We start from the raw sequence: 23,286 nt of genomic DNA on the forward strand, positions 1-23,286 counted from the left end.
AGCCCATAGTTATCAAGTAACATTAAACTTAGTGAAATATTTCAACAATAGTCTGACTCATTGTGAGTCCCAGAGCCATGGAGAGCAGGGCACCCACATGGCAGACATCAAAGCTACTTTAAGTCTTCAAATCTTATTAAGAGAGCAATAATTTCCAAAATGACCGACAGCACACTACATTTAGACTCACTGAAAACAACGATTAACTCAGTATTTCTGGACAGAAGTTGAGGCTTTTCGAATGAGAGTCAGTTGGAGCAGCTATCAACCATCAATGGCACTTAAAGATACCTCAACCTCAAGACGTAGTCGCTGCTGATTGGTCCTGACCTGGAGTTCGTTCCACCAAATAAATCTGAAGTAAGTCAGCCAAATGATGTTTTGCACAAAAAATTGTTTATTTTTCCAGAGTTTTCTCTAATTTAAGCTTTCTTTTCTCATGAAATACTGGATACGTTCACGTCCTCAGGCTTCTAAAAAATCTTTCAATTTAAACAATCAGAAAAAGAAAAATGATTTTTTAATTAAACTCATGTCTACACTGAGGTCATAACCGGTGATGTGGGATAATTTGAAGGAGTCACGTAGCTCTGAAAAGTTAAAACTCCACCTATCACCTACCAACTCTAAGAAAATAATGAAAAATGTCTGTTATAATTTCGTGGAGTTCAAGGTGACGTTTTGTCTAATCAACACAATCAATCAATCAAAACACAAACATATTCAGTTTTTTATCATGTATGACACATAAAAGCTTCAAATCATCACATTTGAGGAACTGAAACCAGCGAATTTTGGCACTTGTCCTTAAAAAAAAAAGATCTTTTTATTTGCAAAATGAATGTTTTGTAATTTCCTTCTTGTTACTAAATAAAAGCCTCAGATGTACTCACTGTTATTGAGCCCCTGAACTTTGACCTTGCTGAGGTCCAGCGGCGGTGCCACACTGATGTTAAACGGACTTTTAGGGATGGGGTCTCCTCCGTGACACACAGTGATGGACATGTTTCCCTGAGAGAGACACAAACTACAGTTAACTCAGGTTCATCAAACAGCTGATTGATCGTTGATCTGACAGATTAAGTTTATTTCACCTGTTGGATGGCGGTGTAGCGGACGGTATACGAGTAGTCGTGGTTGTCGATGATCTCAAAGTCTCGGACGGCTTCTCCCTTAGCTCCTCCAGTGAAGAGGACCTCAGGTTTGGCTTTACCGGCTCCCTTTGTGTAGATGGTGAAGTGAGTCGGTTTACCAACTTCAACACCTTCAGAGGTAATCAGAAATAAAATATATTAAAAAAACTAATAATCATGAAACACAACTGTTCAGACAGGAAGCAAAGAGGACAAAAAATAAAACTCTAGAAATGATTTGACATTACGACAACATTTAAACTTGGTTTTATATTTTCAATTCTGTCAGGTTGTCTTTTAAAAAATGAGCTCTAGGTTCTGCAGTTTTGTTTACTTTCACAAAATAATTCAGTTATGGCAAAACAAACTCTTTGTATGTGAAACTCAGCTTTAAAAACACAAAAAAATAATGCTAATAAGTGTTATATTTGAGCTATTTACTCGTTCTGAATACTTTTCATCCAGCTAAGATGTCTGATAATTCAGCTTTCATTTGACTTTTTTTATTTATTATTTTTAAACTTCAAAAAAAAAAAGTATGTTTTCCTTTATCTGTAAGTTCTGTACAGAGCCAGATAAATCCAAGGGAGAAATATTAATTAGTGTAAATGAATTAGTGAACAAAACAAATAGTTTTGTTGTAGTTAAAGGATGTCAAAGATGATGTCTATCTCTCAAAATTTTACCCATATTAAACCCAATTAGCAGTTTCTTTAGATTATAATTAATTTATTCACTAATCACATAATTCAGGAGTACAAATTTCATTACAGGGCAGAATCTACATATATATATTATATGCACTAATAAGATGATTTTAGAGCTCAGAACACCAAAATTTTATGCACCAAATCTAATAATTCAGGAGCACATAAATTATTTCCAGAGAACTAATTGTCTCATCATGATTCACTAATACAGTTGTTGCTATGAAATAAATCAATGTACAAAAATCAACAAATTTAGAAATTTGACATATGCACAAATTAATTCTAGCATGAATGATCAAAAGTGTATTAAAAGTGTGTATAAATAAAGCAATCCAGAGTAAAAACAATGTTTTTAACTTTATATTCTTCTCTTTGAACTGTTTCATATGAATATGATTATGACAGTGATGATGTTCAGTCAGCTCACCTGTCTTGTTGAGCCCGGGTCCCTCTGCTCTGACTTTAGCTGCATCATGAGAAGGGTCCACTTTTATTCTGAAGGGGCTGATGGGGATTTCCTGTTTGAACATTAAAAGGGTTTTTTTTTTTTTTTTAAAATGTCTTGTTTTCAAGAGAAAACATTTTCAGAAACCTTCTTCCAGCTGAGATGACTCACCTGATCAGCAAACAGCACCATGATGGTGTACTGGCCAGCGCCCGGAGGCGTGTACTTCACTGTGAACGTGTCGTTGTCGTTTTTAATGATGTCAAAGTCGATGTCGGCCTCCGCAGGACCGACCACACCTGGAGCACACTTGATCCCGATGCTGACATCACCTGGGAGTCAAAATAAATAGTATTTTTGTCAGATTTTAGCACTTTTTAGAGTAGTTTGGAAAGTAGTCAGATGTGTCAGAAAGTGGTTTGAAACAAGAAAAAAACGACAGAATTAAAGTGATGTGATAATTAAAATAACAGGATAAAGACATGAGACAGGTGTGATTTTGATTGAAGGTGTGTTACCCTGTCCGGCCTCGCTGCAGTCCACGGTGAAGTACGTCGGCTCATTGGCCTTCAGTCCGGTCTTCTCCACACCAGGACCGTAAACCTTCACGTTCTCTGGATGGCTGCCCTCTCCAATGGTCACCTGATCCACAAATGCAAACGTTTATAGATACTAGGGCAAAAGGCAAAAACTATAATTTATTACAACTTTGCTTATGTTTTTGTAGTTTTCTGTTCTGTTGGTTTCAATGACGTTATTAGTGAAACATATTTAGAAGAGAAAATGAAGGCGAACAGTCAAATTGTGACCCAAAAGTCTGTTGTAAACATCCACCACAGTCTACAGATCCACTACTGTAGTTACTGTAGCTGTGTCCACACAGTTTTTTCTGTGAAATGATGGATTATTAGTAACGTTTGAAGTGCGTTCACATTTTGGCTTGACCTATAGATGCAGCAAAAGTGTTTCTTTAAAACCAGATCAGATCAGATCGTCCAAATTCTTGTGTTTCTTTCCCTGTTTTATTTTAACCCAACAGCGACTTTGGTTACTACAGTGCTGTCACAACTGATTGCCAGTATCCTTTTACTTTTTATATATGTTTGCAAACAGCTTACATAGTCATTTGTTCTTTGTTTTCTCAATACATTAATTTGTGTAATTTTGCAAAATATTAAACAGCGACCATCGCAGCCACAATGAATGATTAAGGGATAACGATAAATGCTTTAACAGAGTGAAACAGTACCACAAAGAGAAAGATTAATCTAACTAACATTAGCCACCATAAGCCGCTGGTCACATCATGCAGAGTTTTGTTTTGTTTTCTTTCAGCTGTATACTTAATACATAATCATCTTATAGAACCTATATTTATATTTAAAAATGTTAAAACTGTCATCAATCTTTTCTAAAGAAGAAAAAAAAAGTCATGTGTTTGTGGAGTACCTCAAGGTTCAACAGTGGGTCCCCTATAGTTCTGCTTTTACATGATACTGTTTGGCCAAATAAACCAAACCAAATATCTCATCTTATTTTTCCATTCCAAAACTGATGTGAAGCTAAATGTTCCTGTGAAACAGTATATCTTATTAAATATCAAGAACAGAACAGCTGTCAGATAAATGCTTCTTTTAAGATTAAGATTTCTTCCGTGTCTGAATCATTTTCCCAAATTAAGCACTGTTCCTAAGAAACAAGGTGATTTTCAAGACTCAAACAAATGAAAGTGAAGTGCGTGGGTTGTGTACCCTGAAGGGGCTGTTGGGGACGTTGACCTCCCCCCACGTGACGATGATGGTGTGTTTTATGGGTTTTGTGGGAATGTAAACACAGAAGAAGGTGCTGTCTCCGTTATCTGTGATCTGAATGTCGATCGGGAAGCCCTCCGCGTCCTGCAAACACAAACACAAGATTCACTTAGTTGCTATAAAAAACTTATCACTATACATGCAAACTTATCATTATACAAAATAAGAGATTCATATTATTTCATTATAAGATGTGAAACCTGAGCATAGAGCTTCAACTCTCCTCTTCCGGCTCCGTGGGTATCGATGGTGAAATCAGCAGGTTTGTTCACGATGCAGCCAATCGGCTCCAGACCTGGACCGAAACATTTCACCTGAGGAGGGAAGACAATTCAACACATCATGTTTAATAATAAATAACAATATCATAAAGTTAAATTCAGTTAGTTTCAGGTTGTGTTCTGACCTTCTCTGGGAAGACATCATCGGCAGCAGGGAGAATGTGAGCCATGAAGGGACTGTCCTTGATGTCCTCGTCATCACATATGACGTGGACGGCGTAGTCACCAGGTTCAGTTGGCCAGTATCTCACATCACATGACCCATCACCTTTATCATCACACTCGATCTTAGCCTGCGATGGACCCTCGATGGAGAAACCTGCAGACAGATGCATAAACATTTGAAGTGTTATTCCTCAGACTCAGGTTACCACTTTGCTGGTCTCACTATAACTCACCAGAACTTTTCCTGTTCAAAGTTTTAGAGTCTGTTGGTTTTAGTCTCTGACTTCCTTGTGTTCATTCTACAACTCATCTCTCAACCAACTAACTTTCACAACATGTTGCATTACTCATGTCGCTTCACATTATATAATATCAGAAAGATCATATCCTCAGATCTGACTGACTTTGCCACTGAGCTCCTTGTAGAAGCATTGATCTGCTGGCAATCATGCACTGTAAGTCAAGCTGAGAGATGATTTGCAGTGATTTTACTGAGATTGCCAGCATGCACTGTAAAACCTCCAGCCAACAGCCAAAAACAGCTCATATCACTCCACTTTCATGACTCCACTGGTAGGTCACAGTGATATATCACATTACTTTGATTAAATCAATTTTGTTCTGTATGATGTGTAAACTGTCTGAATTGTGAAAGTCTAGTAATTATAACATTCACAAAAAGTAGCTGCTACATTAGCTGCTTTGAGTCACGACAGTCCTGTAAAATGTGACGTGAATATTTACTCTACATGTTCACCTGCGTTTTGCAGCCAAACAAAAATCGATTCAAATCGTGATCAAACCTCAAGCTTGAAATATTTGTAACATTTTATTTTTTGGCCAAACCGCTTGAAGTTACTAACGCTCGCCTACAGAGCAGCCACCAGCATAGCAGCCGCCTACCTGAACTCCCTCACTTCGGTTCATGAGCTTTCTCATTAATCACTGTCTGCAAACAAACGACGACTCGTCACTGCGAGGCAGGAAATCTCAATCCAAACCGCTCTCCTGTGTTCTCCTTTGCTGTAGCAGAATCCTTCTGACTTCACTTCAAAACACTTGGAGATCTAATTCTTGCAAGAGTACGTACTGATGTAACATGCTCTCTGTCTCTCTTATTAGAAGATTTATGTTACTTCATGCACCCTTGTGACTTGTGGCTCTTGTGTCAGAAGGAGTTTTGTGGCACTGGTCTACTGCGACATGATTTTACCTCATGTAAAAGCCGAATGAATAAATGTAAATGTAGGATTCATCCTCCTTTGACAAATGAATATTAACAGTAAATCTACAAAAATCTGGACTCTAGCTGTTGAAATACTGAATGTTTGGACCAAAGAGACAGCATCTTCAAACTCCACCCCCAGCCACCTGTCAGGTGTGTGAGCAGACATTTGTGTCTATTGACGTACCGAGCGTTCCCACCTCCGTTCCGATGGCCTCCACCACAAAGTCAGCGCTCTTCCCCACCATCCCGGTCTCCAGACCTGGACCCCACGCCCTCACCTTCTGAGGCCCCGCCTCCTCGCTCACCTGCACCTCAAATGGGCTGAGCGCACACATACACACACATACACATATATATCCAACATAAGAAGTACTGAAACACAAATACATGTGTTTGTTTCTCTGTATCCTGTTTGGATGAACTGATCTGAACGTCGCAGCAGGTTTTTGCCTCACCTGCGTGGGATGCTGTGTCCTCCCCAGGTGATGGAGATGGTGTATTTCCCCGTCATAATAGGGTAATAGTTACACTCAAACACGCCGTTCTCCATCTCAAGCACCTTCACTGGCTCCTCCAGGCCCTCTAGATTCAAAACCAAAACATCATCCAAAGTCTCAAACTAAAATACTGATATAAAAATTTAAAACAGTCAATGGAAAAACATATTTCAGATGTGTATGTGTCTTTTAAATGATGTAGCTTCATACTTGGTCCCTTCACGGTGACTTTGAGCTCTCCGCTGCCGGCTCCTTTGGTGTAAACTTTAAAATCAGCCACTTCTTTCACCCTCAGACCCTTCGGCTGCAGACCTCTCCCCGACGCTCTGCAGACGTTGGGGTTACAGGCTGTGTGGACCAATCAGAAGAAGAGATGGGACACTCTGGTTAGACTGAGAGGTGATGATAAAATTATCATGAGCCTAACAGAAAAACTCACACAAACATACACTCTTGTTTTTCTATCTTTCAGTAAATCTAAACCTGAAGTCGAACATAAAACTAAAACGTTTCTCATGAGAGACTGGGCTCCATTTTGAGGAGCACAACATGATGTGAAGGCAAAGACTTTATAACTGTCATCAGTGTCATTTCTGGAAATGTTTTGTCTTTTAACAACCTTACAATCTGTATTTACACCCTAATTACTCATAATGGGCTTTTAAAACCAACACTTTAATCCCCAACTAAATCCCTTGTAAATGTGATATTTACCAAAATGACCTCATGTCTCAAAATGTCAACAGACTAAAATTTAACACACAAACACAAACAGACACAGAAACGGCTGCAGGAGTAACACTGTTAGTCAGCTGACTGAGAGAAGCAGTTTGCTGAGGCTGGAAGGGAAAAGCAGCAAAGATGAAGACAGGATGAAAACAAAAAACAGATTTTTCAGTTCAGATTGCAGCTTCAGGACTTCAACACGTGAAAAAAGAATGAAAATCAAGACGTGAAACATATAGAAACTGTTAAAAAACGTTTAAAGGCAGTGAGCTTCTTTTAAATAACCACAACTATTTAATCATATGGAATAATTTGGTGTTTTGTTTACAGATAAAATTACACAGAAAAAGCTGAATGAACAGTTTTTTGATGCAGCGTGGGAACAGAGAAGGAGAGCTACAGTGTGTATTTAAGTTAAGAGGAGGTGGGAAGGTCGAGTAGATGATGAGGATGATGAAGGCACATGTGTGAAAAACATCTATATGGTCACATTCACACTCATCAAAGGATAAATAAAAGAATAAAGAAAGAAAATAAAAGAGTCCCATAGTTCTCCGATCAGTTGATATGTAGTTAAGTAAATTTAGAATTATATATGTATGTATTATTGGAGATTTGTCAGTTTTGTTTTGTCAACATTGTTATCTTCTCTCATTAATAGTTTCTCTAATTACAGAATTAATTTAATGGAGGGAACACAGATTTTCATGTTTTGTTTATTTTCACCAACAAAAATATCTGGTTTAAAGAATAAAAGCAACACTGGATTGTTTGTAAAGATGTCGATCCAAACCCTCCAAAAGGGTTAATTCTGCCTCCAGATGTTGACAAGAAACACACACATTAACACACCCTCTCTGGTTGATGATTAAATATCAGTAACTTGGTGCACATTGCTGATTTGTATATCTGTTGGATAGTTTGAAGTAAAATGTTATTATTACTGATCATAATTTCTCCTGTTGTAGACGGTATTACAATCAGGCAAAGCTGTTGTGTGGCTGTTTGTGTTTAGACATTTACCATTAAATGACAACTTGATTTATTTTATTACATTTAAAAAGCATTTGTTAGAAAAACAAGGTGTTGGAAAAGTATCGTTGAGGTATTAATGCTAACTGTGTGTTCAGACAGATTGCAAAGCAAATTTTAGATGCAGCACAATTACATACAAAATCAGTGCAATGATGTGATTAGATGCATAGATGTTGAGTGAAAACTTTGTGTGTATCTTGGAGCTTAATGTATCTACTTTATAAAAATACAGAGCTAGTCTGTTGCTAGCTAGTTTACAGCTAACGTACAGTTACCCACACTTTTGGGTGTTTGGGGAGAATAAATGCAAACGGTCCAGTGGTCAAATAGGCATGAATGACCGAGGCAAAAACTCGCTTCGCGTTCTGTCTGAACACACCATAAGACTCGTATTGTTTTGGCACTAATATCAAAAAATTATTCAAAAAATATAACCTGACCTGGGTGTTGATTTGGAAATCCAGGTTTGGTTAGCCGGGTTAAAATCATTGGAGGAACGAGTTTTTCTGCCTTAAAGTCTTGAGTTATATATTGATAATGAGTTGTTTTATCTAAAATACAGAATAAACTGAATTGGTTTAGTTCATAGCCGCAGTTTGTAGTTTTATTCATGAGAAATGATCAACAATCAAAGAAATGCTAGGCTACATAGCTTACTTAGCATCTTTGTTAGCTTTTATCTGCAACTTGTACAGTTAACCAGATGTGTCCAAGGGGTTTTTATGAATTGTAGTAACAATAAAAAAGTTTGATGACAACGTCCATATAATTGATTCAGAGCTTCCCCCCTTCTCTTGAAGATAAAAAACAAACATATACTGTATTCACGACATGCTCTGAATGGAATTTTCAAACCTAAAATCAAGCTCAGAGGACAGAAATGTTTTGTCTTAAAAAACCTGCCCTACAACAACTGAATTAATCTGAATATGTGTAATTTAACCCTTAAATACTGAACCACAAAACATTCATGAGTACCTCATCAGTCACAGATAAATGGTGATTAATCCTTAATGTAGCTTTCAGAGAGAAGTCAGAGTTTATTTTTTAGTTTTTACGCTTATGGAGAAAACACATTCACAATCACACTATATTATGGTCCTATGTTACATAAAACAGGAGAACATAATGATTTCAATAAATTATATTAAATGTCAACAATACAACAATATTTTTGAATGGTGATTTTTGAATTTTTTAATAAATATGGGTCAAAGACTACAAAAATGTGTATCAGCTGCACAAAAATGTTTTTAAAAAGTTTAAATATTTCCATTTTTGTATACTCTGGGTTGTGGTAGAAATCATACAATTTCAGGCAAGAGGAAAAGTGATTAGTTTGTTTTTTCTGCTCTCAAATGTAAAAATGAACAGTATGTAGGTTAAGCTAAGAGGTAGATTGAAAAAAGTATCTGACTCATTCCAGGCGAGATAAAATCGCAGTGGACCTGAGGTAACTGACTCCGTCCAGAGAGGGCTCCACGCATCCACATTCACACAGTTTTTTAGGTTGTAGAAGAAGAAAAAGCTGCTCAGGACGAAGCAGGGGCTGCACATGCTGTAAAGCTAGAAACCCCTTCCAGAGGGGTCGAGGCGGGGATGGTTTTGAGTTGAGGTGGAAGGGACCAGGCGAGCGCAGGCAGGCTCTAGTCACACCCCCGCCCCCCCGGCCTGTACTAACTTGGTCGCCTGGGTTTGGGCGGAGTTGGAGGGGGGGCTCTCCTGGTCTTGTCTGAGGGTGGGGTGCGTATGGTCTGAGGTACAATCTGCACCGGAGACCCAGGAGGTGGGACGCTCTGTGGAACTGAAGGAGGGAACAACAGTGATGATACAAATGAACACAAGCAGGGAGGACAGAGACCACCAGACCTGCAGACCTGCAGGCAGCAGGAGCAGCAGGCAGAGGCAGGACCAAGACTGGTTCTGCAAGTCACAAGTTAGTCTCAAGTTGAGACAGGCAAGTCCCAAGTCAAAGATGGAAAAGCCCCAAGTCATATTCTAAACCGAGTTAAAAAAGGTAGCTCTGGGGTCAAGGCGCAAGTCAACAAAAGCAAGTTCTAAATCAAGTCAACAAGTCTCAGGTCATGTCACAACATGCAGATCCAGGGTCAAGACCCAGATCATGTCCTAAGTTAAGTCTCAAGTCAAGATCGGTAATCCCCAAGTCATGTCACAACAGCAGGATCAAAGTCAAGTTCCAAATCGAGACAGACAAGTCCTAAATCATGTCTTTAGACAAGTCCCATGCGAAGTCTGGCAATTCCCAAATCAAGTCCCAAGCCAATAGTACTGTTAGTTCCAATCCAAGTTCCAAATCAAGACAGCAAGTTCCAAGTCAAGTCAAAATAGGCATGTCCAAAGATGAGTCCCAAATGAAGAGAGACAAGTCCTAGGTCATGTCCCAAAACAAAAATAGATAAGTCCGGATTCATGTTCTGAGTCTGTCAAGTCTGGAAAGGCAGACAAAGTCATGTCACAGGCAGTCAACAGGTAGACCCAGGATCAAGTCGCAAACTGAGAAAAGCAAGTCCCAAGTCAAGATTCCCAAGTCTGAGGGCAAGTCCCAAATCTAGAAAAGCAACTCAAATTATTGTCCCAAAGACAATTATACTACCCTGAACATCTGAATCCAGCCAGGACTCTGGAGTTTTTGGATCTGGGGCAGGATTTCAAGACATTCAACTCAAGTAAAGGGTCAAGTTGCTACCAGATTTAAGTTGCAAATCACTCAGTCAAGTCCGAGTCATGTGACTGGAGGCCACACCTCTGCTAGAAGATTTGAACAGCATAGCCCAAAACCATGAGAGCATCCAGTTTCCAGAACTGAGGAGCAAGAACCAACTTTCCAATCAGACCTGGACCCAGACTGGACTGTTATGGGAATCAAAGACTTTTAGTTCTTTAATTGGTCAGTCTGGACATCAGAGTTCATGATGACATACACTCTGATTAGAAAGAGATGCTGAGGAGCGGATGATGGTGGTTACTAGGGGGAAGGACAAAAAGTTCATTATAATTGTATTAGTTGATGTACAGAATGAATACAGAATAACTTTATAACATTTCAAGATCATTTTATTGTTACCTGGAAATTCATTTATAAGAAAATTCTGGCTTTGATTTAGATTTTAAAACATTTTAAGTAACCACAGACACCATCTGAATAAACAAAAAGGTAGAACTGACAGTGTCCATTGTGGTAGACATAAACTTATCAAACCTACCCTCAGAGATGTTGACAGTGAAAGGGCTTCTGGGAATCTGTTGCCCAGCAAAGGTCACATAAACTGTGTGAGGCCCCTCCAGGACGGGAACATAGGTGCAGCGGAAAATACTGTCGCCTTTGTTCTCCAGGACAATCTCCACTGTGTCCCTCCGGCCATTTGAGTCCACAATGATGACGCCCACGTCTCCAGCACCCGCCCCTAATGGACAGACAGACAGACAACGAGACTCTCAGACTGAAGGAAGAATGTGACAGTCATATCAGACAGATGGAAACTTTGCAGCTTAGCTTGCAGAGATATATCGTAAGAAAGTGAGAAATTCTCTATCCATGATAAAATGGAAGTAAAGGTATTGATCCTTGTCACTGATTACAAAAGGATAATAACAAAACAGATGAAGGTATGAACATTTAAAGAAAAAACAGTAATCCTAGAGTCTTGCTAGTGTGACCTACAGATTCTGGTTTTTGGTGCAAATTTGTATTTAAAGATCACTTGAATAAAAATGAGAAAACTCCAGCACACTGTCTCACTTACTGCTTGAGTATTTATTAGTATTTATTAGTTTATTAGTTTGACATTAATTTACTGTATTAGTTTACAATGTTTTGTTATCGAAAATTTGTGAAAACTCAAGACGATGTGCTGGAGTTTTCTCATATTTTTTCAAAAGTCCCCTATTCAAATGTGCAGAGACTTTTGATATCTGCTCTCTTGAGTTTCTGGTATGTACAGACATAAATACACACAATGTGTGCAAATTTGCAATATATACTTTGTCCTTGAGTTGCTGTTACATACATATGCATATTTGTGATATATGCCATAAACACAACTTTGCAATAAAGCTCTCCTTTAGCTACAGTTACATGTATATAAATTTTACTTGAATCAACTTAAATGAAGTAGTCATTGCTTTGTCTAAATAGTAAAATGTTTTGATTTTAACTCATGATGTTCAGTAATCAGAGTTTCAGTTTGAGTTACCTGCAGTGTAAATATCAAAGTATGTAGGCTTGTTGGCCACGTTTCCTGTCGGCTGCAGTCCCGGCCCACGGGCCTGAACTCTGCTGGGGTCGCCCATGGCCTTCGAAACATTCACCATGAAGGGACTTCTGTCGATGTCCTGCCCAGCAAACAGCACCTTCACCTGGGAGCAACAAGAACACACCGGCCTGTCAAAGTTTCTGTATTCATTACATTTGTAGAATATGTAACTTTAAGGCTTCTTTTACCAAACATACGATTGTGTGGTTGCAAGAAAGCTGCAAACAAACAGCTGATTGAGCGTTCATGTGCTCTTGAAGAACACTTGAAGAAGTTTTGGTCTTCATGAAGCAAAAGGGGAATACCCAGAGGAGATACTGCATGATTTGAAAGATATGGTTTCCTTCACAAACACTCACTTGTCTGAAGCTGGATTCAAAGAACCAGTCCAGGCAAGACTTACAGATAAGATGTGGCAACTAGTACCGTACATTGCGGGCTGCAGCACGACATGAAAGCACAACCATCTCCGTAGAAATTACAAGTTCAAATGAACGTCAGTGTCAACTTATTGGGCTTTAGGACTCATAAGTAGCACAGCAGTAACAGAACCATGAAGATCAGCAAATTAGGCCAAAATGTGGATGAAAACCTCATCGTGACGATAACAGATCCTGACCTATTTTCTAGAAAAGACCATGGGATGTGGCTGAAAGCTCAGAAAGCTAGTAAGTAGATATTTTACTGTATAATTCAGGATATTTCTTCCAGAGTGATTTCTTACTTACTTTATGAAGCCCCTCCACTTTGGGCAGGTAGACCACTGAGTAGGTTCTGTTCTTGTCGTTGTTGGGAATCACTCGGGCCTGATGGAGACAAAAAAAGGAGAGCACCGTGAAATTCACTTTATTTCACTTTAAGTCATATTTATTTAAAGTTAACGCGTCTGTCTTCTCACCTCCTCTGTGTGTCCCTCTGGATCCTCTACATAAACCAGAACCTCGCCCAGTCCGGCCTCAACTGTCTCCACCAGGAACTCTGCCGGCTTCAGAACAACATTACCTCGAGGCTCAATACCTGAGAGACAGACAAAGAAGAAGAAGTACAAATATGCTTTTCATGATATTATTATAATGATTTCAAGACTGTGAGCAGCGTTTGAGCCGGGAGTCCGATGGATTCATCAGTACTAGACTACTAGACACTGAATGTCCAGGAGTCCCCATAAAGATTATTAAAATATTGAAGTGATGTGCAGAATCAGCAAACATCACCTCATATTTACAGACGTATATATATTTCTCACTCTGGTGGTTTCTTTGAACAGAAAAAAATGACACAATCCTTGCCAACTTTTTCAGTCTCACAACAACAGAGTTGCATTTCTCTCTCTGACAAACCATCTTTGTCCAAGTAGATGAAGCTGTAAAAACTTTTACTAAAGATTCTGAACCAAGATGTCGAGTTAAAAGGAGCATCTTGTTCCTCTGATGTCAGAGTGGATTTAGTGGTGCTGATCCTGAACACATCACAGAGAAACACACACGTCTTTGTAAAGGTTTTTTTTAGTGTGTGGATGATGTCTGTGCGTTCTGGTTTCACACAGTTATGATGTTCAGATTAAAGGGAACAAATCTCGACTCAAATCGAGTCCCTCAGGCGCAAAAGCTTCAATCAAGCCTGTGTCAAAATATAGAAAGATATGAAAATAATTAAGCAATATGTACGTTAACTAAACCTTGCATGTTGAAATCAGTTGTTTTTTAAAGAGCAGCAACTGCACTCAGACTTATATAAATATAAATAATTATGAGGATAATTCTTACAAAATAACAAAATGTGCTGATTTCTTTTTCTGCCATTTAAAAAAAAATAACAACCTCAAAAAAAAAATCTGCATTTTTCCAGAAAAACTTGCATATCAGTTACTCAGGTAAGTAAATAATCGTTGAAAACGTCGAGAATGACTAATCTTAAATTCTCATCTGACAGTGGAAAAGCAGATTATTATATTTTTTCCTAAAATGTCCAAAAATTTTAAAAATCTGTAATGTAAAAATAACAATTCACCCAAAAGCTGTACTGTTCCTTTCAGTGTGTTATTGGTGCATGTTGCTTTTAGGAAATTTCAAACCGTCCCAGCTGGCAAACACTTAAAAAAACACAGCTGGTTTTCACATGTAGTTAATAAAACTTGATTAAAAATGATTGTTTTTTTTGGACGGAGTTTGGTGCTGTGTGTGTTTTTTTATGTTTTTGTCCTCACCTGGTCCAAAGGCTTTGGCCCTCTTTGGGTGCAGCGTCTTCGCCCTGAGGGGGGCACCGGGCTTCAGCTTGGCTTTGGGGAACTGAGACAGGTAGGTCATCACCGAGTGCTCGTCCACGTTGGGGTCGACTATCTCTTCAGGAGCGATCACCTGTGGACATGACGTTCAGATCAGATCAATGACTGCAAATCAAACGATTCGGAACAATTTAAAAAGAGACTTTCTGCCAAAAACACATCAAAGAAGGGAAATAAAACATTTAAAATGAAGAAATACATCAGATCTGATTGTGTTGTGTCCAAAATCATAAAAGGACGAGAAACTGGAGACGAAAGAGAAAATCTGCTATCTGTGGTTGTGTGTCTGTGTGCAGCTGTTGAACACATTAAATGTCTGTTAAATGTTAAACAGCTGCTCCTTTAACAGATCCTGTCGTTCATTAGCGGAGCAGGAGGAAGACCTGCATTTAAATTATATTTCAGTAAAAGCACAGAGGAAGTACAAGTATTAAAGAAAAATGTCCAACAGTGCATCAAATTTTATAAACTCATCGTGTTCCTGAGCCTGAAGCATCAGTGTTGTTGCCATGGTTACCTGTAGCTTAATAAACCATCATGTGAATTTTTGAGGATAAATTTCTCACACGATTCAGATACTTTAAATCCAAGAACAGCAGTGGAAGAAATATTCAGATCCTTTACTGAAGTAAAAGTATCAATACATCAATGTACAAGTCGTGCATGAAAAATACTCTGAGCTTGATGTAGTTAAAGTATTGCAGTAAAAGTACATAAGTATGATGAGCTTGATGTAGTTAAAGTATTGCAGTAAAAGTACATAAGTATTATGAGCTTGATGTAGTTAAAGTATTGCAGTAAAAGTACATAAGTATTATGAGCTTGATGTAGTTAAAGTATTGCAGTAAAAGTACATAAGTATTATGAGCTTGATGTAGTTAAAGTATTGCAGTAAAAGTAGTGGTTTGGTCCCTCTGACTGATATATTATTATATATGACATCATTAGATTATTAATAGTGAAGCATCAGTGTTAGAGCAGCATGTTACTGTTGTAGCTGCTGGAGGTGGAGCTAGTTTACACTACTTTATATACAGTTAGCTAGTTTAGTCCAGTGGTTCCCAACCTAGGGGTCGGGCCCCTCCAAAGGGTCAGCAGATAAATCTGAGGGGTGGTGAGATGATTAATGGGAGAGGAAAGAAGAAAAAACAAAGTTCTGATACACAAATCTGTTTTCAGTTTTTGGACTTTTTCTCTAATCTTTGATTTTTGCTGAAATATTGGATCATTTGAACATTTATTGAAATGAAAGCATGTGAGAAGTTTAGAGGGAAAAATCACTATTTGGTGGAGCTGTTAACAACTCATAGACATGTGAAATGTGACCCCGACTACACACTGCTTTTTGTAAGACGTCAAAAGACAAAAAGGTTGGAAACCACTGGTTTCATCTTTAACAATGTGTTGTATTTTAAAAGCTTGTTATATTATCCATTGTGTCAAATCTTCATCTGAAAAGTAACTAAAGCTGTCAAATAAATGTAGTGGAGTAGAAAGTACAATATTTCCCTCTGAAATGTAAAAAGTATCATCACATACAGTACTTGAGTAAATGTACTCTGTTACATTCCACCACTGAGGGAGAGTAATGATACGTTAATTAACTAATTGAGTTGATTAAATTGACCTGCTTTTTAATCTACAGCAACAAAAATAAATATTCAGAAGAGCACATTAAATGTAAGATAAAGAGTTTTTAAAACAAAGTTTAATCACAAGTTTTTAAATCCCTTTCAGAGAGACTGAAGAAGAACATGAACAGAAACCGAAAGTCTCCATAGCTGAGTTTTAAAACTCTTTCTTTTCTGTGACTTCCTGCCTCGTCTCAGCAGCGACCTGCAGACATGAAGCAGGTAAAAAAAAAAAAAAAAAACACAAAAGCAGCCTGAACTCAAATCCAGCTGTGATCTATCAGGAACTCTCCGCTGCTGCTCATTAACACTAAAAACATCTGCTGCTGGTTGCAGCTTTTAAAAACACATCTTCAGGCACGTCCTCTAAAGATGGAAAATATGACTTTAACTACGATCGTTCATCATCGGTTTGTTTTCACTGACTCACTGTGTTCAGCGTCTCTGCTGCTAAGTGACGTTCGGTCAGTATTTAACACACAGCTGCCTGCAGGATCACAGCTGACACAAAAACATACAACATATACTTTATAAACACAGCGTGAGGGAACAGCCTGGTGACTTCAAACTGTTTTATTGCTTTAATCTGCAGAGCTTCCACAGTTTATACAATTTTTTTGCCTTTTTCCCCTGAAATATTTTATGGTTGTCAAAATGATGTGATGAGTATTTTATGATGCTGCTTTGTTCCTATGAGTGTTCCAGGTCTGATTCACTGCTTGTTTTGTTATACAATAACATGTCACATGTCATAACATATGTCACCTGTTGATAAGAAGGTGCATTTCGCTCTGTTTATAGTTCATCTTCATTCATACAGATGTTACAAAGAGTAAAAGAAGATCTTCACAGCACAGAGCTTCAGCTGCTTCTCAGCGGACGAAAACAAACAAAATAAAAGATAAAAAGTCACCTGTGGCACTCCGAGCCAGTCGTCAGCCTGCTGCATGGCCTCTCTGGCGTTCTCCACTGGCTGACTAGGATCCCATGTTTCCCAGTCTGGACAGAGACCTGAAGGCAGCACAAACACAGCAGAGTGGTTAATTACACACATGAGACACTAAAAACACCAAAATAGATGTTCAGAAACATCAACAATGTTCCATAAAGTCAGTTAACAGGCTGATTTGCAGGCGCAGAATCGATCGCTGGCGATCAACACACAATGCAGCCGGTTAGATTTGTGTCTGACGTCATACAAACGTAACAACAGCAACCTCACAGTGATGATCAAGAGCATGATGGGAAACGCCTGGCTGTCACCTGATCAACGAGCTGATTGGCTGATGTTTTATAGAAACTTGATGTTCTGTTTAGTTGTAAATATTTGGATAAATATTACAATACTAACATTACTGACTGATTTACTTCTTGTTTTATGAAACAACATAAAACTTTTGGTTAAATAAAGATTCATAAAGAAACACCCGGATGTGAAGCCCCGTCAGTCTAAAGATCTGACAGATCAATAAAGTTAATAGAGTTGTTCTGTATTCTCATTTCAAATATTGCTTTAATTGATCTCCTCGATGTTACTGAACATAGAAACTCAAGACTCTGAATGATGCGACAGGTTTATATCCTGACACTAGTTTACTACTACAATACCCACAAGCCTCGGCTGCCGTTGCTATGGAGGCTGTTGCAGGATGTTTCTGAAGCTATTTACATAAAATCTACATTATTAATGAGCCCCTACTCTGATTGGCTGGAGGTGTGGCCCCCACCTTCACCTCCAACCAATCAGAATAGGACCTAATGAGAGCAGCAGCGTGTTTACCTGCAGTAACGTGTGCAGCTGCAGATGTAAGACAGTATAAACGAAGCAGAGCCTGAAGCTGCTGCTGCACAGCTGAGACTCAACAGGAAGTTTCAGGACGGGGAGATCGTGTCCAAGTTTCCTCACAAGTCAATTTTTTCAAACATAGCTAAAGGTCGCTAGCTTAGCTTTAGCACAGTTCTAGTGTCACTGCAATACAAACTGCAACTACAGAAGGTACGTACACGCAGCATGGCCCTGGGCGGCGGCGGTGGGCTCATGTTAAAGCTTCCTGTAGATCTGATTTGAGTTTCTGGTGTGACGTAGGAACGAGTACCGCCTCAACACCGCTCGCTTTTACTTAAACTTAACTTAAAAAGTGTTTATATTGACACCACTTTACATTATTTACATTGTTTCTGATAAATCACATTTTGTTTGTGAGAACACTACCACTCCCATGAGCCTCGGCTGCTGTTGCTATGGAGACAAAAAACAAAACATGTCGCCATGGTTACTGAATTCACTCAAAGTGACTCAGAAATAAAAAATATAAAACTGAATCTTTAGCTTCTGCCCGCTATTAGCAGCGCACGTGACCATGATACCAGCTCCTTAAAACTACAACAGCCTATTGATCTACCATCATTTTATTAAATCAGGATCAGATCTAACAGGATATATATATTCTTGTACAGTTCATCTCTTTATAAGACCTGAAGTCAGTAAGTTACCTGAATATTAATGCTGTCTGATTATCAGTTAAACAAGAAATGCGTAAATAAGACCAAACATTTTCTCGCAGTTCTCAGTATTTTATCATTTTTGAAAAACAGAATTCAGTTAAAGATTAATTTATTAACCCTCAATAATAAAAACACACGTCTTTATCTCTTCAGATGTTTAATCAGAGTAGAAAACACTGAGAATCTGGTCACAAACCTTCTAATCACCAACTGATGAAGACCATAATTAATTATAATTAAGACTATAGTTCATATCCAGCTGATGTTTTTACCTTTTCAGAGGAAACAGGCAGCCGTGAATCATTTCCTGCCGACATGAAGAATAAATAAACACTTACACTCGTCTGTGATAAAGCTGCTAAGAGGATTTAACTGAACTGACAGGAGGAACATGTGTGTGTGCTGCTGTACTTCTACCTCTGTGAGGACCGGGTCGAGTGAGGACAGTTCAGAGAGTGAAGTGTAGTGGGGACATTTTTCACACCTCAGTTCCTTTCTATTACTGTCATTCAAAGACATTTTAAAAGCTCCGAAGACTCAACATGAAAAGTCATTTAAATGTTTCAGCTAAGCTATTATCTGTTTATCTATTTCACATGAGAAATTGCACTTTAACACCATTCAGTGGTTCGACTCTGTCAACCAATTCAAACACTTTGAGCACTTAAACTAAAACTGACGCTTCAACTCCTTTCAAGGTTTTCACATCAACTGATACTCAAACCTCCTTTAGTGCTTGAGCTAACTTCAACTCCACATAGCACTTTCACTTCAACTCACTTAAAGCGTCAGTTGAAATTTAAACACTTTAAGTCCTTTCACTGTTTGAATTTCAACTGACACTTCAACCCCCTTTAGTATTTCCGCTACCCTGATCAAAGCTCTCAGTCTGACATTAAAGTTGTTCTTTAGTCTTTAAGTTGTATTTGCTGTAAAATCAATCAGTGTTTGAATTTCAACTGCCACTTCAACTTCTTTCAGTGCTTTCACACCAATTAATCTTTAAACTTTCAGTGCTTGAACTTGAACTTCTGTTCGTAATAGCACTTTCACTTCAACTCACTTCAAGATGAAATTCAAACACATTAAGTCCTTTCACTGCTTAAATTTCAACTGACTCTTCAACTCCTTTCAACAACTTTCCCTTCAGTTTCTCTGACACTTCAGCTTCATAATAACACTTTAACACACAATATGTAATTTCAGCCGCTAGGCGTCTCAATCAAAACAATAACAACAGACGGAGTGTGATGACGGTGTGAAGCAGCAAGGGATCATGGGAGTTGTTGTCTTCGTTGTTAAATAACCAGCTTCAGCGGGATAGGATTACTCCAGTGTTCATCATTCAGGATGTTTTTACCGGCAGAGGTCTCCTCCTCTCCAGAACAAACGGACCCGGAGATTACAGGTAAAAACACTGAATAAAGCTGTTTCACCTAAAAAATCAGTGTTTCTCTGACGATGTTTGGCGACCACCGGACTTCCTGGAGGGGCTGTTAGCTGAGCTGCTGCTAACACTTGTTCGGTTTATTTCTCTTATAACTTTAGATCCAGATGTTCGGCCGGTTTCTACCGGGAGCCGAATTATCCGCAGAGGTCTCCTCCTCTCCAGACACAAATGTACACGCAGATTAAAATCATTAAAATACTAATTAAAGCTGTTTCACCTAAAAAAATCAATATTTCTCCGACGATGTTTGGTGACCACCGGACTTCCTGGAGGGGCTGTTAGCCGAGCTGCTGCTAATGTTTGTCCAGTTTATTTCTCTGATAACTTAAGATCCAGACGTCCAATGACTAAAATCCTTCTTCCGGCTAAAAGATATAGTTAAAAACCACCTAAATTTATCATGAAAATGTGGCTTAAAACTGAATAAAAGTCCATTTATAACAGTTTGTGTGGAACAACCACAACGCCGATGTATTATCTTGTATGTGTGTAAGTTACTCTTTGGTAGACGCCATTGTAGCGGACAAACACAGCGCCGCCGTATGCATCTGGTGCGTGTTTACTCTTTGGTAGAGGAGGTATGACGCCATCGACAGGCGACCAAATGAAACGGTCCGTTACTTTGATTAAATTACAGATTTCTCTGAGTTTGAACATTGTTGGAAACATTTGGGATAATGTAAGTACACAACTCAACAACATATATAACATAGGTCTAGTTGTTTTTACACATTTTAATGTGGAATAATTACATATTATAGCTTTAAAATGAAACAAGCATCTAATCCAAAATGAAGCCTTTTCAGCTTTTTCATGTAGTTGACTATAAGGATTATTGATTATCGATTAGAGTCTGGGACATCAGTCCTGGTCCTACCTGGGGCGCAGTTGTCCACCAGAGCTCCCAGTGCCTTGCCGTCCCTCCAGTCTCGGTGGAAGTTGGTGATGGGCAGCTGGGGCACCTTGTTCTGGATCCAGCCCAGCAGACGCTGCTTGGGCGTCAGCTTCTTGGCGTCTTCGTCGTCCTCGTCCTCCCACATGGGCATGGAGATAGAGTAGTGCAGGATCAGGGTCCAGATCAGACCCAGGATCAGCTTCAGGTTCCCGTCCACGATGGCTTTAGAGTCTGGAGGACAGAAGGAGGGACGAAGGGACAAGTTGGTGTTTAGTGTCATCAGGTTTCATATGAGATGTCTGAGATTTTCATTACACTCACGGTATCAATACTTTCATAAAATATACAAGTCAGCAGATGTTTTTTATTTATATGAAGCTGAAATCTGTGACTTTCAGCCTGTTGTCACCTTCTGCAGCACTGAGACGTTTACAGCAAAATAGAAAAAGTTAATGTGGGTTTTTTTTAAATCAGAATCAGACACTTGAAAAACTGGAAAGTCTGTAATTCCACTGCGACACGTCTGAGAAAATATTAAAAAACCACCTGAACGTACACCTGAACGTGTAACATTCAAGGACAAAATACTCCTGCAAACTGTCTCACTTCCTGCTAGTTTATTTATTTATAATATTTGAGTTATGATTTTATTTCTTTGCGCAGATCAAAATCGAGCAAATAGGAAAGAAGCCTATGAGACTTATTGATTACCTCTACCTAAATAATATACATACATAAATATACAAGAAAAACAAAATGAGACAATTAAGAAAAACAAATAAAATTATAAAACCAAAATTAAATCCTTTTTAAATCTGCTCTAAAGGACTCAGAAAAGTAGTTCCATAAATTTGGATCCCTGTATTTGACTGAAATCTGTTGTCAGATGTTTGTGAAGATGAAGATCAGATGATTGTCTGGTTGACTCAGAGTGAATCTGAGAGTTAGTTTCAAAATATGACCTGAAATTATCTGGAATATTTCTCTCCTTGACTTGTAGCTCAAATATAAAATATCATATCGACTGTGAGAAGTTGAGTTTGTTGAAATAAAGACGCTGATGAGGAGAAAAGATTTGAGCTTCAACAGATTGTGTGAGGAGTTGTGGGAAATGTACAGATTATACTGTAATATGAAATGTAAGTATAAATTAAAGATAGATTTAAGTCTAAATGATCTACAGGAAGCACAGGAACCAGCTTCATAATGGTTCAATATATATTCATAGATGTAGGATAAAATATTCAATCTGAGAATGACAGTTGCTGAATGAAATTAAGTGCACAATTTTCAGTATTCATCATGAATGGAAATCTTACTGTTTCTTCATTTCAACAGCATCCATAAATGCATGAAAATACAAACATGGTGTGACATGCATATCGATGTCCAGTGCATCTGTAACTGATGTGCAGCATCACCTGGGAGAGTTGCACCTGATGTAAATGTCCTCTGACGCACAGGAGAGACAAAAATACACGTTTGTTTTGATTCTTTTGTAACACAGAAGCAAAAAGTTGTTGAAACTGGTTGTAGAAATCAAACAGCAACGCAAAGTGTCAAAAACTGCAGTTCCTCCAATGGCCACTTGAGGCTCCAAAAGCAAGTCAATCCCCATAAACCCCCATGTTAAAATGCTCAACGTTACAGCAGAAATAAACATGTTTACAGCCTGGTGCAAAAAAAGTTTCAGTCTCTACAGTCAATTTCCTCGTTCATGAAAACTGTACGCGGGTGAATTTTGTCTTGTTCAGTGTTTGGTTGTACTAAAAAAACCCTCTAAAGAGTCGGATCTTTAGTTTTTTCCAGTAAGTACATTTTGTTTTAATGGTTTTAAGCCTGTTTTTCATGAGCGAAAATTAGCATTAGCATTAGCATTATAACAGTTGACCATAGACTGTACATGCACCGTGCTAACCAAGCTAGCAACTCTCGTCCAAAATAATTTTTACAGTCTGTGGTAGAAATCTCTGGTTTCCTGATTCTCTACAATATAACTTTAACAAGCTCCCGGGACTCAAGTCTATTATTTGTGTTGGTCAGATTCATTGTCATTGTTGGTTAAGTTTGTTTTATTAACTTAGCTTATTGTTGCCATGGTTACCAGCGATTTAACAGACCCTAAGCTCTGATACAAAGCAGTTTTGACGTAGACTTAATCACATCCTAACTGACTGTCACAACATTTGTTTTCTAACGATCACAGCTTTGTTTCA

At 38.5% G+C, this 23,286-nt stretch overlaps 1 protein-coding gene across 9 annotated transcripts in view; it reads right to left on the reverse strand.

Annotated features, from left to right (window-relative positions):
- Positions 1–23,286, reverse strand: part of flncb (filamin C, gamma b (actin binding protein 280)) — a 74,443-nt gene that overhangs the window by 33,647 nt on the left and 17,510 nt on the right. For 5 of the 9 annotated variants that reach the window (XM_067581948.1, XM_067581942.1, XM_067581950.1 and 2 more), the window contains exons 2-20: positions 21,053–21,301; positions 17,134–17,231; positions 14,512–14,662; positions 13,204–13,322; positions 13,034–13,111; positions 12,246–12,408; positions 11,256–11,456; positions 9,713–9,835; positions 6,481–6,618; positions 6,229–6,355; positions 5,958–6,094; positions 4,506–4,699; positions 4,300–4,413; positions 4,040–4,183; positions 2,807–2,930; positions 2,460–2,620; positions 2,271–2,361; positions 1,095–1,264; positions 894–1,011 (exon numbers count right to left, since the gene is read on the reverse strand). In XM_067581948.1, the coding sequence (XP_067438049.1) occupies positions 894–1,011; positions 1,095–1,264; positions 2,271–2,361; positions 2,460–2,620; positions 2,807–2,930; positions 4,040–4,183; positions 4,300–4,413; positions 4,506–4,699; positions 5,958–6,094; positions 6,229–6,355; positions 6,481–6,618; positions 9,713–9,835; positions 11,256–11,456; positions 12,246–12,408; positions 13,034–13,111; positions 13,204–13,322; positions 14,512–14,662; positions 17,134–17,231; positions 21,053–21,301 (2,700 nt within the window). The remainder of the gene's footprint in view (positions 1–893; positions 1,012–1,094; positions 1,265–2,270; positions 2,362–2,459; positions 2,621–2,806; positions 2,931–4,039; positions 4,184–4,299; positions 4,414–4,505; positions 4,700–5,957; positions 6,095–6,228; positions 6,356–6,480; positions 6,619–9,712; positions 9,836–11,255; positions 11,457–12,245; positions 12,409–13,033; positions 13,112–13,203; positions 13,323–14,511; positions 14,663–17,133; positions 17,232–21,052; positions 21,302–23,286) is intronic. The other 4 variants (XM_067581945.1, XM_067581949.1, XM_067581951.1 and 1 more) reach the window with 1 other exon arrangement.

The sequence above is a fragment of the Thunnus thynnus genome, chromosome 23, assembly GCF_963924715.1.
Source record: "Thunnus thynnus chromosome 23, fThuThy2.1, whole genome shotgun sequence".
Lineage (NCBI taxonomy): Eukaryota > Metazoa > Chordata > Actinopteri > Scombriformes > Scombridae > Thunnus > Thunnus thynnus.